Consider the following 19,118-nt stretch of genomic DNA (forward strand, 5'->3'; position numbering starts at 1 on the left):
ATTCTGAGCACAGCATCCCGCACAAGTAATAGCAGCAAACTCGGAAAACAAGTTGTACTCCTACAGAAACTATGATACCTATGCAGATTTTTCCATCCTTGTTTGGTCTGTTATGTCATGCTCAACCAATAGCCCAGAATATGTGCCAGTGCAATATTCACGGCATTTTGATCTCATTCATTGTCCTAAGGCAGTAACAATGCTAACATACAGTATTGGATTATGCACCCAAGACTGTGCTGCCATAAATTGTGTGATAGTTCTTTCATCCAATCCTTTTGAGTTTCTGGCACAGAATGACCAATGCCAGATAAATTCTAAGTCGAAGATGTAACATCATATAAGAATAAACAATTAAGGAGAGGGGCTTTCTTCTCAAGATGGAACATTTGTCAAAACAATCATTCGTGCAAATTAATATACTGTATCTTTGCAATTGAAACAGACCTGTTTTAATTTAAAGTACCCCTATTTGACTTTTTCTTCTTCGTCTAGGATCTGCAGAGAACAGGAAGAGCCACTCACACAAATTCCTTTGTCTGCGGGTGGGGAAGCCGATGAAGAAGACGTTTGTTTCCAATGCCAGCGCATCCATGCAGCAGTATGCCCAACAGGGCAAGAAGCATGAGTACTGGTTTGCTGTGCCACAGGAGAGGTCAGTTACTCTGAAACGTCTGGATCGTAAACCTCAGGATGCGTAGTGACAGTACACTAATAAACGTCTTTGTTTATTTCGAAATGAATCATGCTAAGCTGTATGCAGCAGTGCTGAAGGGCAAGGTTCTAAAAAACAGCATACAGTAGGGGTAGGGAACAGCTGCGAAAATCGAAAATCCACATATAATTGATTTCAATTGAAATGCATTGAAATAATAATAATAATAAAAAGAAATACAGTCAAACCTCGCTTTTCGAACGTGTCTGTTCTCGACCAAATCGGTTTTCAACCAAAAATTTTGAGTTTTTTTATGCCTCGGATTACAACCGAAAATCGGTTCTCAAACAAACTGAGCGCACTTGAATGCGCCACTTGACTCCTGTCGCCTTCCTTACACGAGGAAGTGACGCTTCCTCGTGTAGCGTTCCATCTTGAGCAGACGTGTTCAATAAAGATTTTTTTTTTTTTTAAAGAGTGTGGTTTCGGTTTTCGAACAAATGGGTTTTCGAAGAGCCTTCTGGAACGGATTATGGTCGAAAACCGAGGTATGACTGTAGGCCCCCCCACCAAAAAAAATTCTTCAAAAAAGGCTGATAAAACCTACACAATGTGTTTTCCGCGAAAAATGGGTTGCTCCCCCGTGCCCCAGTTTAAAAAGCTGAATAGGTGAATCCCTTGGTGCCGAATCATGAGTATGCAGGGGTCTGCTGGATATGAATGAAGGGTTAGTTCACTAACCATTCTTAATGATCAGTTATTTAGTTTCATTTAAATCCATTCAAACATGTATTCTGCCAAAAACGCATAATAGACCAAAAACAAATCCAAGGAAACAATTAACCTAACTTGCATTGCAAAAAGCTGTATGTGTGAACCAACAATTGGAGCTTGTCATGTTTTTTTTTTTCCTTCTTGAGTAATGACACATTTGAGCCAGACAAGCATCCGTGTCATTTATTTTTTTGCCACCATGGTTCCATTAACCGCTTCTCGATTAGGCCACATGTTGAGTGCGAGTGAGGGAATCCCCCTCATTTTTTTATTAGAAACTGAAGAAGTCTAACCTCGTCTGTTATTCTGCGCCACAGGTTGCGTAGCAAAAGCATTTCCCACCTTGCAAACAGTTTTCCAGTGGGCTGCTCGTTCGATAACAGCTAAGCGACATGTCAGATTCAAAGCTACCTTTGAATGGTGCGGCTTGTAGCTGTTACTACTCATTTAGCTTTTCTTTTTTTTTCTTTCTCACTGTAATTAGTGTGTGAAGGGAATGCTGAGAAGGTGAATGGATGGACAACCGAATAGCCCATGAGTTTTCTCAGATCGCAATAGACTCACTGCAATCTGACCTCAATGGGAAGCGAGGAGCATGATGTGCCTTTCAGTAACTTTGCAACGGTGTAGGGAGAAACTGAGGTTATGAATGAACAACAGTATACACTATCAAGGCGCTAAATGCAGCTCAACCTACTTTTATGCAATTTGTAAAATCTTGCCTGGCTTAGAAAAGCCATCCATCCATCCATTTTCCGATCCGCTTTTACTCACAAGGGTCGCGGTGGGGGGGGGGGCTGGAGGCTATCCGGAGGTGCAGTAGGCGGGGTACACCCTGAACCGGTTGCCAGACAATCGCAGGGCACACACAGACGAACAACCATCAGCGATCACACTCCCACCTAGGGACAATTTAGAGTTTTCAATCAGCCTACCATGCATGTTTTTGGAATGTGAGAGGAAACCGGAGTACCCAGAGAAAACCCACGCAGGCCTGGGGAGACATGCAAACTCCACACAGGGAGGCCGGAGCTGGAATTGAACCCGGTACCTCTGCACTGTGAGGTTGACACGCTAACCACTGGACCACCGGGCCGCCCATTTAGAACATCCATACAGCATATTTTAGATTTCAGATGTTGACAGTACTGTCACAGATCAAGGCTGGAGTAACCAATAGCACCGTTTGTGGAGGATTATTTCATGTCATACAATATTGCCATTCAGCATAATGTAAAAGTTGACACTATGATGTGAACTTTAACCAGACCACTGAGCTAGCTGTCTGTTGTCAAAATATTTCACCAGACAATTCACATTTTTATGTGTGTAGAGGAAAAACAAATTGCCTCTCGAATTGATTTTCTGTATTTGTCCTTCCTAGGTCAGACCACCTTTATGTGTTCTTCATGCAGTGGAGCCCAGATATGTATGGTGAAGGTGTCAGGGGAATGGGACAAGAACCTGGATTTATGGTTGTCAAGAAGTACGAGGTGTCAGAAAGCGCCGTGGACGAGCCCATTACTGACCTCAATGTCAAAGAATGGGAGGTAGGGTCTTCCAGTCAACTTGCCTCTCATGTGTGCTCTTCGTGTTTTATTGATTCAGTCTCACAGACGTGGATTAATCAGTTCTTCACTATTTATTAATCCATCATCTGTGAAAACAGAATCATGTGATATAATGTAAACTACATTGTTTTGTGTCAAATTAAATGTTCGTATTTGAGTCAGTTTGCTTTCATTGTGCTTTGCTCAGTGTAAATGTATAGTTTTGTAAGCCGCTTCTGTATTTTGCATTTGTGTGAAGCGCATCATTTGTTGATTTGATTGTAATTTTTATGTGAACTTGAAATCACATGTATTTTATGTATGCCATGTGAATACTTGCTTTGCTTGGAATCGTACGTTCTGACCTTCCAACCAAAGTGTTTTGCATGTTTGTGCAATTGTTTACTATTCTCAATGTATTATAGAGCCATTACATGTTGTGACAATCGCTATTATTGGTCAGCATTCGGCGACCTATTTTGCTGAATGGACGCTGGCCAGCATTACTATGAATTATTTACACAAAACTAAATGTGCGATCAAGGTCATATAGTTTGCTGATGTCCATTTTTTGGGATTCCTAATTTTATCACAGGATACAATTACTGAATATGGAAATGTTGTAAGGAAACAAAGCTGGTTTTGTCTCTCAATATGTGTAGCTCTGTAAGTGATTTGGACATGAGTCCAATCAAAGTGTTTGTAAAGTGTAATCCAGGATAATTGAAAGACGACACTATGGGGAACTATTTAAGATTGGAGAAGAAAACGTTCAGTGGAGATTCTTTGCAGTACATATATTGTAACTGGATTGTGCTCTTTCTATTTTAATAAATAATGACAGGCGGGTATCCAGGGACTGAGTACTGGGCAAATATAAGTTATATAGCTCTGGTAGAACAACTTTGTTTGTCAAAAATCGTCCCTATGAATTTATTTTCACTACAAAACGTTAAGAGTGTGAAATGCCGGTATGCATTAAACTGGCAGACCGCCTGGTGGTACTGTGACTTTAATCGTTCCAGTGTTTTGGGGTTACACTGTTTTTAACCAATGGGGTGAAGGTTCTATCTTCATTCCATATTGTGATTGGCTTTCAGCGATGTCACTCTGTTGGTCCTCCGTAAGGAAACCTCACCACCCCCCTTCCCTCCACCCACCCAATTAAAAAAATCTATTTAAGTAGGCTACCAGTAAGGTTGCCAGGGCGCACCCCCTTCAATACCTATCTCGGGTATCCAACTGTCCACACGGGGAGTTAGATGATCTGTGATGTGACTTTGTGTTTTCAACCTCTCCCTGGAAGCAAGACATGTTTTTTAGGAGGGTGAAGGGCCAAGAGAAACAACTGGCACCTAAGTATACATGTGTATGTTCCTTGTTTTGACGCTTTACATGCGCTCTACACTCTTCTTATCTTGCTGCTGTTGTGCTTCGAGAGCCACGCTAGCTCGCTAGCTAAGCTAACCGGCTTGCTAGCAAATGAGCCGGTTTTTGGTCTGTCACTTTTACAGAAAAAAAAGTGGTCGCTCGTGTTTGGGGACCGCGTTATCTGTCCGGTTTTCACAGCGAATCCACACGCGAGGAGAGTTGTCAGAAAGTTTTGTTGAGCAAACTGGCATAATGGCACGATTGTTCTCGTTAACGATGCTACGATGTTGCCGGGAGATGGAAGTTGTCTTTGATTTGTCATTTTCGTCAAACGTTTATGCAAGTAGCGTTGAGGATGGTGGCTTTAAGTCATTTTTGATGAGCACCTAACATACAGTTACGGGAGTCCAAATTGGCATCGTCAAGACTAAGATTAAACGCTTTCAGAGTGACTCAAGGCTAAACTTTGCCTCTGTGTGTAAACACACCGGGATGAGTGTCAACCGAACAAGTGCATGGATCGGATTCTGGTTTAGATGTGCCTTTATATTTCTTAACTGTGCCACATGATGGCTGTACTGTTGGTGATTTGATGTCGTATGCCAAATCCGCCGTGAAAGCTTGTGAAACATCACCTTTTTATTGCTTGTGACCTTCAGCTTCAATGGCATCTTTTACAAACATGGTAGCGTAGATAGAGTAACCTTTTTCTGCCTCCTGGTTACTTCATCAGCATGGTTTCCCTTTGGTAGTAAATGTTAAAGATCTATTTTTAAGTGCTTTTAATTTCGGAAGTGATTGATAAATACATTTAATAGTTTATGTGTATATTAAGGAAATGAAAAAAGTTTTAGAGGCAAGATTCAGTCCATTTTGTTTCCTGAACATTTAAGGTTTTATGGAGCTGCTCAATTGCTAATCAATATATCTGAATTTGCTTGACAAACGGAAAATTACAGTTGCAGTGAACCCCTGTTTATCAAGGAGCATACATTCCAAACGAACCGACAATAGTCAATTCTGCAATGTAAAGTGCACTGAGATTTTATCCCTCCCAATGCACCTTGAAATGTTTCATAGCAGCTGTTGTCACGCCCTGCCTTCCAAATAATAGCAAAAGTATGCGTGCTTTGAGCTGTTTGTCACTCCCGCTTGAGTTCACTTTGAAACGGACACATAAAACAAAAGAGAATTGAACTACAAAATACAATAGAGAACAGTATATTTAAACACCAAAATGTTCAACCGAGCCATATAATTTTGTCTGTAATGAAAGGCTGCTCTCTTAATGCTAACATATAATTCAAAATGCCGCATTGGCTAGCGCAAATTGACATAGATATTACTGTAATCATAAACCTTAAACTATTGTCTTGAACACACCAAGGGGAACAACAAACACAAACATGCAACGATACTTGTAGGTTTATATTGTTCCTTAAGAGTTCTGAACTTAAATATAAACATTGATAATATGTACAATATGTCATGTATGTTTTGTACGGTTGCTAAATGTTAAAGCTTTCTTGTAACAAAGTGTTGATTAAAAAAAACATGGAGCTATGGACTTAGTATCTGGACAGTGGGATGTCAGTTTAGGGCAGAGGTGGGCAAACTACGGCCCGCGGGCCAGATCCGGCCCGTTGGTCTTTTTAATCCGGCCCACCGAAGGTTAGTCCACAATTAAGGTTCGATGTGAATGATTGCATTCATTTTATTTGGACTTGTAATGACAGGCATTTCACCGCCAGGTGGCGCATTGACTTGAAGTTGCAGAACACAGGGAGGGGGGATCTTATCGACCACCTCGGACCTCTGTATCGCTCTACTTCTACTGGTCTGATCACAACCCATCTGCAGCAATGCACAGGCTAAAATAGGTCATCAACAACACTGTTGTCTTTTAAAAAAGTATATTAATACAGTACGTTCATGCTTTTGTTCTGTTGATGTTTGATATGGACTGTCAACAAATGCAGTTTTTTTTTTTTTATGTACCATAGCTTGTGCTGACCTGGCCCTTCTGTCAAATTTTAAAAGTCAATGCGGCCCCCGAGCCAAAAAGTTTGCCCACCCCTGGTTTAGGGGCTTTTAGAGCCAAAATCCCAAGTCTTTTCCTTGCCTGCTAAGATAATTGCTCTCAAATTGTTACGCAGTGTGTTGTTGCTTTAGGTGTGGACATGAGAAGTATTATTGTTGCCCGCTTGGTGTGATCCTCCACACACGAACAGCGTTCCTTTCGTGACAGGATCAATAAAGCTTTATGCTGCGGTCAGACAGAACACGAGTTGAGCTTTTATCGGAGCGTGCTTACAAATAAAGTGCGGTTATTGGGGAAGAAAAAAAACATGCAATCTGGGTGTTGAATATTGCACTATTGATATTATTGGGATAATCTAACATGTCCCAAAAGATGTTTTATTAGCTAATTAAAGAAATGTGTTTATCCTGCGTCAAAATAAGCAGGCTCAATGTATTCAGAGCCAATTAATTAGATTGTCTTAAATTTTTGTCATGTTTTTATGTTATTTAGTGTTAATCTCCATGGATACCTTTCTATTATTGGATGGTGATGCCTATTTAAGGTTCCATCTGACTGGTCAAAGTCTGATAAAAGCATAAAGTTCCTATGAAACTTATTCCATCTATTTGCACTACGCATTTTGCAGGGGCCATTATCACGATGATATTTTTTTTCGATATATTGTGCAGCAACAAAGTCTGTGCTGGGCAGTGCAGATGACGCGTTTGCCCATTATTATTTGCCCATTCGCTTCCATTTGAACTGGAATCCGCAGCACACTCGGTGTTGAGAATGTACTTTGTGATTCAAAATACCATTCGTGTTTAACATTAGCCGAATATTTGCAGAACCACCTCTCACCTGATTGACTAGTGATGTTCAAACTGTTTTGTTTTCCTGTCGAAGGAGGAGGAGGAGCGCATCCTCTGCTCCACGGGAAGCAACCTCCCCTGTAGTTCACCTGCGAACAAACGCATGAGACACATGGTGCTGAACGATATTTCAAGTTGAGTCTGAACCTAGAGCAAGACTCTTTCAATGTTGGCAAACAAAGCATGTTGTATGTTGATTCCACAAACATTCTAGCAATTATATTCGCACTTTGTTGATCCTGGAGACAGTCAGACGTGACTTCTACCCCTTTGGTAACATTGCCAAAGTTTTTTGGGGGTCACCTGTGAAATGAGTCTTTGTGCATCCCACCTGCTCTGTTTCCCCCAAACGCCCCACTGCAATTCGCCATTTTTTTTTCTTTTACATTGGCTATCAAATCTATGTTTGCAATCATGGCTATCAAATCTATGTATGCAATCACCGGAACAAAACAATGCAATCCAGCATGGCGGCCCCAGCCATGTCCTGAGGTGCAATGATCTCGCAGTAAATCTTATGCAGCAGGTGTTCACTGTCTTATTCACTTTGTAAGCCTTTTTTTTTTTTTAAATCAATGTATGTTCATTTTGTTGTCAAAATAGGGTAAGGCTTTACCCTAAGAAAATATCTCAACCAAATGAATTTATCATCAGCGAAAGACATTTTAGTTATCGTCGCATGCACTTGGTGGTCTTCGTTAACTCATTCACTCTCAAAGACGTATTTAGATGTCCAGCCATTTTCAGACTCTTTCAGACCCTTTTAAAGTACAGTCAATTTAAATGAGGAGCTAGGATTAAATGTGTGGCGTCTGAAAAGACATCTAAATACGTCTTTGGGAGTGAATGAGTTAAATGTTGGAACTGGAACGATATTGAAGTAAATTGGACCAGGGTGACCTGTTGACATGATTCAAGCGCCCTCAGCTGCACCTGAAGTAAGGCTCAGATGCATTTTTTTTAATAAGAATGGTAGTTAACTTCCTTAACTGCATTATTGGCAGTGAAAAAAAGAGCGCTTGTCATCACCAAAGAAATTACTAATGGGCAGCAAATATCGGTAGATTCTTAAAGGAACGAGAAGCAGTTTATGGACTCTGTTGTGACAGTGTTTGTTTTCCCGCAATACACCGGGCTGTTAAGTTCTATCATCTTGTGGGAGTAGATGTTTTGGTCTGGCCTGTATCGGCTTGTGATTGTGACGTGGCACCACAGAAACGGTGTGTCCTGCTGGGGTTGGCCGCATGGGGTGGAACTTTGTTGGACTCAGGCCATGCTTACAAGGTCACCATGTTGAGCTGTCTGGACTCCGAATTGTGTGCTTGAATGGCCAGGGGCTTAGGAGGATAAAATCGGTCGGACATAAAATGATTTTGTTCCAGGAATAAAGTTTTGTCTATCGGTGCAGACCAACCGGTTATTGACGAGTCGCTACGGTGTTGAGAAATTGCACATTAGATTTTACCAAAGCAGAAGATAATAATTGTTTTGTTTGCAAGTAAATGAAACAAAACATATTCACCCTGGCGATCCAGTTCTCAAGAACTCACTGCTCAAATCCCCTTCTGTAAAAATCTTCCTTTGAATGACTGATACTCGATAAATCAATCTATTATTCCTCTGGCCTCTGTTGAAAACTGTTTTCGTTATTGAATCAACACAACTCTTGCTGATAGTTTTCACCTTTATTAGCTTGACCGTTTTACATGAACCTGCTTTCATAAGTATGCAGATCCTCATACTCTACTGCATTTACTTTTACTCCTTAATTTCAGCGCCTTCGGCTTATATGACCGCTCTCTTGTCTTTTTGGGAAGTAGTCTGTCAGTAGTGTGGCAATAATATTTGCCCTCTCTATGTTGCAAAATTGCTCCAAATCTTTCAGATTGCGGTAGCATCTCCGGTGAACAGCTCTCCTCAGTTAAGCCCACAGATGTTTGTTCACTCTCTCGTAGAAATCTGAAGATGTTTGTGCTAACACTGAGTGCTTGTTCAGTCTATTCCCTCCACCTCTAAAGCCCTATTTCCAAATTAATCAAAACAACCCCAAAATCTGCAATCACTATGCTTCACTGGAAGTCTGGTGGTGTTGAAGTAAGTGTGCATTCACGCCAAACATGACTTTTTCGAACTATGGCCAAAACGTCCAATCTTGGATGGGTTTGACTGTAGCACATTTCCCCATGTGTTTGTAGAAGTCCAAGTACTGTATGGCTTTTCATTTTTTGACCATTTTTTGGAAGAACCTACATTCCTCCATGTCACCTTTGGGCCATATGTTCTCTTCTTTGTCCCATGTTTTGTTTAATGCCATGGAAATTCTTTTGTAACATTCTCCTGATTGATAGCTTTAAAAAAAAAAAAGAGAGCCCTCTGATGCTGTGGAAGCTCTCTGCAGAATGCCAACCATCGCGCTGTCAGATGTGACAACAGCAATGAAAGGAAAAGCCTACCTGGATACAATAATTTGATTTTGGGTTAATCAGAGGCACTTTAAAATGTGGCAGATCTGCTGACTTCCACATCACATGAATTTGAATGTGATTGGTTATTTGTGAACTGAGCCGCATCCCCAGTCAGAAGAGCGTTAACTTATTATCCTGTTTATTTTTAGTTCTGTAAATGCTATTTTTTCAATTGAGATGTACAGGTTGTAGGTCACATGTTTTGGGAATAATTTATATTGGCCTTGTTTAATATCACAGTTTTGTTTTATATAAACCTGGCAAGGATGTAAGACTATTGATATCCACTGTAGCAGCGCTCTCATGGACTTTTCTCATGTAGAGTTGTACAGTTGAGGCAAGGCGACTTCGGGAAAATATTGGCGGTTTGCACTTTAAAGTTGCATATTGGTCACTTGAAAATGGATGTTTATTGTTTATTGAACATAAAACATATATACAGTAATAATTTGACAGAAAATAAGGTAGATAAAAAAAGTAAAAAAGAAATCAATCTTCATTCAACACAGATGTTGAATGAAGATTGAGATGTTGAATATGTTCAAGGGAGTAGGAAGTAGTAAAAAACGTATCTAGTCCTACCCCGTTATGTGTTTATATCTAATAAATCATTTTTATATCAATCAGAAAAGTAAGAAGAAAGAAGTCTCCATTAAGGCTCATACTTTACCCTTAACCGTGATATTTTTACAACTTTTGGTTTGTATCGGGATTATATACTTCCACACCCTGACACTCTTGTGTCAATTTTCTCTTGTATTCATAATGGATATTTCTATACCTTTCTCTATTTATCAACTTAGTTCTGATTTATCATTATATTTAATGTTTTGAATTTATCATTTTAACTCTGATTGATGTAGGTTGTTTGTACTATTTTTTTGAATTTGTTTTTGAACTCGGCAAGCGATTTACTCATTTTCAGGTCCGTTTCGAGATTATTCCACAGATTAACACCTTTGATAGATACACTTCTTTGCTTGATGTTTGTTCTTGTTTTGAGTTTTTTGAATAAATTGGTACCTCTTAAATCATAGCTGCTTTCTCGAATTTCGAAAAACTTCTGGATGTTTTGGCAGAGCAGGTTATTGTGTGCTTTGTACATTAATTGGGCGATTTTAAAGTCAACCAGGTCATAAAATTTCATCGTATTTAATTTGATGGCATTCATGTTAATGGCAGATAGTGAAATAAGGCAGATGTAGGCATTCAAGCACTATTGGCTCTTTGCAGCTGCACTGTAACACCACATTTACGAGTTACTCTCCTATATTTATATTACCGAATTCTTGTTACTTTTTCAAGTGGGGCAGTTGTTTCGAAGCATTGGTGATCAAGTTGGATTGTCCATAGTTTTGTTCGAGCAGTAGTTTTGATTATATTTGGACTATTTCAACAACCTCCTAAATTTGATCTTTTATATTACACAAACATGCAAAATGAATCGAGAAAATTTCGCTTCGTTCCAATGAAGTTCAGACGTGTTGCATCGCAGTGCTTCATGCACTTAGAGGTCTTGAGAAAGCCTTCTCCATTGCCAGTAATAGACCTGGCAGCGTTTTATGTTGTACCTGTTCCTGTCTTTGTACTACCAGGTAGTGTCTATGACGGAGTACCACCGTCGGATCGATGCTCTAAACAGTGAAGATCTGCGTTCGCTCTGCAAAAGACTTCAGGTGCTCAGACCAGCTCTGTCTGCCCGCCCACTCTATAACGCGGCCAGCCCTGCTACTGTCCCTGCCAACATGGTCTCCCTTAGGCCTCGGCAAACTGCACACTTCTGCAGTCGCCACTGTTGAACCCTCATGCATTTGCAAACCAAATTGTGTAACTGCTTTGATTAGAAAATATTTCGGTAAGTTTTCTGACGTGCATAAAACGTATTCAAATCATGTATGGAATAACTTCCAGAGCAGTTGAAAATATTTCTCACTTGAGTGCTGTGCAGTTGGTTTTGAGTGTCAAGCTTTTGTCATGACTGGTTGTCTTATCTTCCCGTGACAGGCTTTCCTTCCAAAAGTTTCCAAGCAGTTTGCGTAGGAGCTAGTTCTTACGAGCTATTTTGTTAAATACACATACTTTATAGGTATGCTTTATGTGTAATGCACAAATAAATGTGGTCAAGGAAATTCAATTTGAAAGCTTAGTTGGACGCTCGAATGAGCTGTTCCTAACTCCTCTGCTAGTCCAAGTAGCTGTAAATATGGTGGTCATAAAACAATGGTGAACTGCCCCATTCATCTCCCATTTACTGTTGAATCTGGAAAGTTTCTCTATTGGTGATGTGCAATGCACTGACTGGTGGTTGTTGTTGTAGATCACGACCAAAGAGGAGGTGAACTCCAAGCATGACACGTCCATCAAAACTGAACTGGAGCCTGAAACATTCAAACCAAACCTCAGAGAGCCAAGTGATCTCCTGGAGGCCGATCAAATTGAGAAGGTATAGTGCCTGCTGCAGCTTCACATACACGAACATCCGCTCGGAAATGTAAGCAAACTAGGACACTGTAGAACCTCACTAGTAACTCATTTCTTTGGGTTTGTCAGCGATTTTTCACATGGGAATTACTGGCAATACAAAGCGCAGTTTCAATGAAGTTGGGACATTGTTTCAGATGTCAATCAAAACAACGCAATGATTTCCAATTGCCTTTTCCACCTTTATTCAGTTGAATACACCATAAAGACAAGGCATTTGCTGTTCAAAACTTTGCTGTTATTCACTCATTTTGAATTTGATGCCTGCACAAGTTGCAAAAAAGCCGAGAGAGGAACATGCTGTGGAACATGTGTTACATCACCTTTCCCTTTAACAACACCCAGTAGGCTTTTGGGAACTGAGAATATTAACTATTGAATCTTTGTAGGGGGAATTCTTTCCCATTCTTGCTTGATGTACAACTTGAGTTGCTCAACAGTCCGGGGTCTCAGTTTACGCTTCATAAGGCGCCACGTGTTCTTTTCAATGGAAGACAGGTCTGTACTGATGGCAAGCCAGTCTAGTGCATGCACTTTTTCACTACCAAACCCCGCTGTTGAAACACACGCAGAATGTTGTTTGACGTTGTTTTGCTGAAGTAAGAAAAAGACAGTTTGGGTGGCAGCATATGTTGCTCCAAAAACTGTATGTACCATTTGGCAGTAATGGAGCCTTCACAGATGTGCAAGTTACCCATGCCATGGACACCAACCCCTCTCCAGTCCAGCACAGATGCTGGTTGGCAACTTTGTGCTAATAACAATCAAGATGGTCCTTTCTCTGGAGAGACCGGAGGACATGACGTCCATGATTTCCTAAAAGTGTTTGGAAGATGGACCCGTCAGACCACAGCACACTTTCCCACTTTGTGTCATTTTATTTGAATTGAGCTCGGGCCAAGAGAAGCCGGTGGCGTTTCTGGGTGTTGTTGAGATATGCGTTTGCTTTGCATGATAGAGCTTTAGGTCGTATTTGTAGATGTTCCGCTGAACTGTGTTAACTGCTCATGCTTTTCAGAAGTGTTTCCTGAGCCATTGCGATGAGATCCTTTACACACTGCTGTCTGCTTTTGATGCCGTGCCACCTGATCTATCAAAGGTCATGGGCATGCGGTGTTGGTTTTCACTCTAGCCCAGGGGCCGGCAACCTGCGGCTCTTTCATCCTTATGTTGCGGCTCTGCGAAAATAAATTATAAATGTCCGATGGAAGTGTAGCTTATTTGTCTCACAAACATGTATCGCTTCTGTTGTGTTTTCTGACTGTGCACTAGGTACCAGTGTTTGTTGCTCTAAAAATACTATTGAGATGAAAACGGAAGGAGAGGTGATGGCACCTATCGTGAGTTGTACAAACTGTACTTTTGTGTTGTTTATAGCCTGATGAGAAAATACTGTGTTTGGCGACACTGACCTTATTTTGCCTCCCGACACCAAATACCCAACCTGGTTAGTGACGATTCAAGGGACGGTCGAAAACCCGCTTCTGTCCTTTGCTTCATTCGCTCTTTTTAAAAAAACAAATGATATGATTGCATGGTGCATAAAGGCACTTTTTGGGGTCTGTAGAGGCACATTTACTTCCAAGATTCTCTGTATTCTGTATAGCTCTGATAATGAACTATCTCTCTTGAACACAATGTAGTAATACATCCAACCGTCTCACCTTTTCTGGTGCATCAAGAAATAAACGGTTACACGCCCACCTCTACATAAGCGCTTTGTGTTCAGTGGAGGATGGTGCCGGATTATTGTCGACAGTGTAGCTGTAACGATGAACATTTAGGTGACCTGATGCCTGCCTTGCCCAAGTATAGAAAGAGAGAAGAAAATTTGACAACAATAACAACACTGCTGACGTGGCAATTCCCTCCGACATGACACTTGAAAGACGGCTTTTAATGTGTGAACGATGAGACGTGCTGTACCAGAGCTCAGATTAAAAAAAAAATAATTTGTGGAATGTATTCTGTGTTAATTACAGATACAGCAATCGCCAGATGCAAACATGTCTACTTGGGGCTGGCAGCAAAATAGTTTAGCTTCATATGTGTTGTGATATTTTGGAAATTAAAAAAAAAAAAATCAATTGCAGTTACTTTTTGAAACGTTTTCGCATTTTGTAACAAGACAAGATTGAGAATGGTTGCCTTTCTGCGCACTTATAGGTGAAAATTTAAATTGTATTCTATTGTAGCAGATTATCCACATCAGCAGGAGATGGCAGGTGCCTGAGTGATATGTATTTTACATGTACCAATCTGGGTCACCAACCCCAAGTGTTGCTGCATGTGTGTTGTCGGCCCCGCAGGCATTTTGCTTTTACACACACTCGTAGCTCCAAATTAGTCCCAGTTGGCACATTCACCGATAGATTGCCAATACATGACTTCCTGCAATCGCGCAGAGGCGGGCCAAGTGTAGCCTCATCTTCTCGTGGCATCGTTTTTTTGCTGGGGTTTTTGGGCCACTCATTACAGCGCCGCAAGTAGAATTTGCTGAACCGGCAAGAGACCACAGTTTGATCAACTATTAGAGAGTGAACACAAATTTTGGAAGCTGTTGTACCATACATTCAAAAGTACATTTGATGGGTTTTTAGCGGCTCTCTAAAAGAAAGCTGGTAGTCCCATGCAGTTGTCAGTCAGCCTTTTTTTTTTTTTTCTACAAGGAGCAAAGTTGTTGTTAAGCCCGTCATTGTGTCGGCAGCGGGGCAGCAAGGCGCTCTCATGTGGCGCCCCGTTTCCCTTTCTCCGGGGATATCACTTGGCCGCATGCGGCCAAGTTACTCTTCGTTAAATGGCAGATGGTGTTAAAAGGTCTCTGCAGATGTAATTGAGCATTGTCGCGGTGGCCTTTATAGGATCTCATTCCCTTTTGTGCCTCCTTTTTTCCTCACATAGCTTGCAAGGAATTTGCCACCGCGGACCATCGGTTACCCGTGGACGCTTGCCTTTGGCACATCCAAACATGGCATGAGCATCAAGACGCTGTACAGAGCCATGCAGGGACAAGACACCCCAGTTCTCATGGTCATTAAGGATAGCGATGGACAAGTAGGTGTTGAAGTGAACACAGTTTTAGTACACTGCTACATAATTGGACCCCCTAAGACTTGTTTTTTTTTTTCCTTTCCAGGTTTTCGGGGCCCTCGCGTCAGAGCCCTTCAAAGTCAGTGATGGCTTTTATGGCACAGGAGAGACCTTCCTCTTCACTTTCAATCCGGAGTTTGAGGTACGCGCTCTCACACTGAACGACTCAACTTGCACAACAAACTGAAAACTAAACATTTAGCAGGGTTGGATTGTTCTTTGGTTTGGGTTTTTTTCCTCAAGGCTCTCAGGGGGGACGGTGGGTGGGGGGGCTCTCGTGCAGGTGAAGTCCAAGCTCCTGATTTTCACTGACCCACACATGTCCCACCCCCTGATCTAAAAGGAAATTATACCCCAAAAAAAATCTACTTGGGAAGAGTGTTCTTGCATGTAGTGCTAGCACTCACCCATTTTAAATATGTTTATATTTATATTTTATCATTTATATTTATTTATATACTTTTTGTTCTTCTACCTCTCTCTTTCATAATTTTACTGCTGTAAATTGGGAATTTCTCCATTGTGAGACAAATAAAGGTTTCTTATGTTATCTTAGAAGTAATCAAACATTTTATGCTCTTGTGTCAGTTCAGATTGTTACAAAATGAAATGCAAGACGCATTATAGTCAAAGGGATCTTTGTATTTCTCCCTCATCATGTTTTAGGGGAGGGTGTTTTACTAATTTATTACTTTTTTTCATATTTGTTTTCTTCAATATTGACAGCAGATATGGCAGCTATTAAAAATGCAATCATGATTGTGATGATTCCCAATAATAGATAATGGTAATCATGAGCAAGGCATTCCCACACACCAGGATGTTTGCGAAAAAGCTGACAAGATACATACATATGGATATCCAAGTACCACCTTGGTGGAGATCTTACTGCACTTAATTAATACTAGAAATTGCTCATGCAGATAAGATCGGTTTAGTTATGGTGGAATGTTCATTTGAAAGAGAAAACCACAACCAAGTTTTCATTGAGGAAACCATGACTGGGGGCTGGATCTTTAAGGCAAATAATCTCCAGTCTGTCTTTTATCTGCACTGCACAAGAGCTTAAGTCAGTGACCGTCACATTTGACATAAGGTGTATTTGGAAGGCTGCTTGTATGGTTGTCGGTGTACATTTAGTGTTTCAACTTAGCTTCTTGGCTTCCAAGGATGTTGTTGACTGATTGCGCCACGTCTTTGCGCGGCTGACACCTTGAGGAAACAGACAAATTGCTGCAATAAAATCATTTAACTTTAGTAGGCCGTGAGCGTGTTCAGTATTGGCTGCAAGATCCGATTCTTTTTCCAGGTGCCGCATACGTTGTCATTGAGTTAATGAGTTTGAAACCATATCAACAAGGATTCATCTGATAACGCGCACTATTGTGTTGACGACAGGTGTACAAATGGACCGGCGACAACATGTTCTTCATCAAGGGAGATATGGACTCCTTAGCGTTTGGCGGTGGAAGGTGAGGTCCCGCAGCCAAGAATGGGCTTGGAGCAACGGGAACGTTTTTCACCCCGCAACATAATTTTCTTGTCTCCTAGCGGCGAGTTCGGTCTGTGGCTGGATGGAGACCTTTACCACGGCAGGAGTCACTCGTGCAAAACCTTTGGGAACCCCATGCTGTCGAAAAAGGAGGATTTCTATGTGCAGGACATAGAGATCTGGGCTTTTGAGTAACAACAGGGGGTGCACCACAAGGGAAACAGACAAGTCCAGCATTCAGGAAGAGTGAGGACCGATCCTCCTTAGAACATTGGCAACGTCCCAACCCTAACTGCACATCACCGGGGCTCCCCAAGCCGGAAGCCCGCTATCGGATGCTTAATCGTGCGTTACTACTGCAGTTACTCTGGAGCTTTCTTTTCATTTTTTTTTTCTTTGTGGGGAAAACTACCTTTTTTGCGCGTGTCTCGTTTTATGGCCTCGTGCAGCATCTTTGCAGCGCAGGCCGCGCAGTTGAGCGGTGGGAATGTCAGTGGAAAGGGATCATGGGAAAGGGGACTGCGCTGCACCGCCTTGAGCGGTCCAGACAGGCGACCCCAGCAGCCACTCAACTTTTGTCCGCGCAGTAGGACGTTGCTCAGGGGGTGAATGAGGAAGAAAGAAGATAAATACACATTCCTATCCACGTGGTGATGACATGGTGTCCGAAGCAAGCGATGATAGGGGGAACTGTAACACTAGGGAGAAATTGGAGAGGAGAGGTTCGGCTTGTTTATTTTGTTGCATTGAGTTTCCCTCCCACTGTCCGATTCCCAGGAGGTCCTCTTGAGGCTAAACTAATCGAGTATATTGTGTGTGGTAGTCCTCCTGTCGTTCACTGTCCTAGCACACCATCCGAAAGCACATAGCTATAACCAGATCGGCCATCGTCGTAACGTTCTGTTCAGTGGGTGTATGTGTGAGTCCAGCTAACACCGGCTGTACTGTTAGTAGACGGTAACGTGTTGCAATAGATTTTGTGGAATATGCAAATAACTGTCCTGTGACCTCAAATAGCCCCGCCAGGGCCCGCGGCACTTTGGCCGCCGCCTGTGGCACTTTCATGAGAGGAGAACGCGGAGCGCTTTTTCGTCTTGATACACAAATTGCTTTTCTGGCTCTCACTTGAAAAGCCTGAGACGTGCTAAGCCGTTTTACATGCATATATGACAATTATATATCGGTATGTATGATTATATAGCGGTGTATATAATCATATATATATTTGGCTGTTAAGTGTGACAGTGATCTATTTGTGCTGACATTTCAGCTGTTACAATATCATGTATATTACCCTGTAAATGATGCGATATACAGTAAATATATATGACCAAGTGTGGATTGGTGGGTTTGCTTCTAGCACTTTAATCTGGTGTAAAAGTGTCCAGGCCAGGCTCTTAGACTCTATTAGCAGTAGCTGTACAGTACTCTTTTGTTTAGATCCATAAGATGTTCACTGTTTGTAGAAAGCTTTGCTGCTACGAATCTCAATACGGTTTATGCCCGAACGCTCCGCGTGGCAAAGGAGGGACCCCTCTGATGTCGGAAGTGGGGTGGGATGATGTGGTTGAGTGCTTTGCTGCTTGGGCTGCCAGGTGAGCCTCAGACAGGTAGGTATGCTGGCAGATTAACATGGGGCCCTGCCTAAACCTCACCCCGATGGCCCTTCTCGTCGCCACCACTCCCCGCCTCCTCCTCTCTGGTCTTCCGCGCCAGTATTTGTGTCCTTGTGGAGAGTCACAAAGAATAATATGGATAATTCTTCCAGTTATTTCACCTGAATACCATGTATCAGTGATCGATCAATGAATAAAGATAAACTAACGGTTATAACCAGGGATATGTTGACATGTGTCCTATTTCTTTCATCACCTTTTGAATGTTTTTAGGCCATCTGCAACGAATGATCCATCTGATCCTCAATGGAATAAGTGAGTAAGGGAATGGGCACCCAGTCTCCAGAATGCAGCTTGAGACCAAAATTAGCTCCCCCTCTACATCTCCTGTGCAGATTTTTTTAATACATTGGTTACAAGTCGTCCGTCTGAACTGGAGGTTTTATGAAGAAAAGTTATTTTTAAAGGACTGTGTTCACTTTCAGTGTCTATGGTGTGCATCAATGTACATTCTGTACATGAATAGCACTTTTCTTCAACAACATTTTAAAATGATCAGTATTGCATTACACTCTAATTGAACTTTTTCACACTGAGACGACCAGTATTAGTTTTAACAGGATCAAATTGTGATGTGCCGGCATGCGTAAATGACTTAATTTTTTTGGTTTGTTTGTTTTTTGCCTCAAAATAGTCTATGGGTTTTCCCAGATTTTGGGAAAGCACTCA

At 41.6% G+C, this 19,118-nt stretch overlaps 1 protein-coding gene across 8 annotated transcripts in view; it reads left to right on the forward strand.

The window, feature by feature from the left end:
- The window catches only part of oxr1a (oxidation resistance 1a), a 154,266-nt gene extending 135,653 nt beyond the window's left edge, over positions 1 to 18,613 (forward strand). For 6 of the 8 annotated variants that reach the window (XM_086114347.1, XM_086114345.1, XM_086114346.1 and 3 more), the window contains 8 exons: positions 496 to 655; positions 2,814 to 2,979; positions 11,306 to 11,386; positions 12,028 to 12,153; positions 15,093 to 15,245; positions 15,328 to 15,423; positions 16,680 to 16,753; positions 16,833 to 18,613. In XM_086114347.1, the coding sequence (XP_085970473.1) occupies positions 496 to 655; positions 2,814 to 2,979; positions 11,306 to 11,386; positions 12,028 to 12,153; positions 15,093 to 15,245; positions 15,328 to 15,423; positions 16,680 to 16,753; positions 16,833 to 16,968 (992 nt within the window). In that variant the 3' untranslated portion in view covers positions 16,969 to 18,613. The remainder of the gene's footprint in view (positions 1 to 495; positions 656 to 2,813; positions 2,980 to 11,305; positions 11,387 to 12,027; positions 12,154 to 15,092; positions 15,246 to 15,327; positions 15,424 to 16,679; positions 16,754 to 16,832) is intronic. The other 2 variants (XM_086114349.1, XM_086114352.1) reach the window with 2 other exon arrangements.
- Positions 18,614 to 19,118: the final 505 nt, after the last annotated feature.

Source organism: Hippocampus guttulatus, chromosome 6, assembly GCF_054856545.1.
Source record: "Hippocampus guttulatus isolate MCC_2025c chromosome 6, RoL_Hgut_1.0, whole genome shotgun sequence".
Classification (NCBI taxonomy): Eukaryota; Metazoa; Chordata; class Actinopteri; order Syngnathiformes; family Syngnathidae; genus Hippocampus; species Hippocampus guttulatus.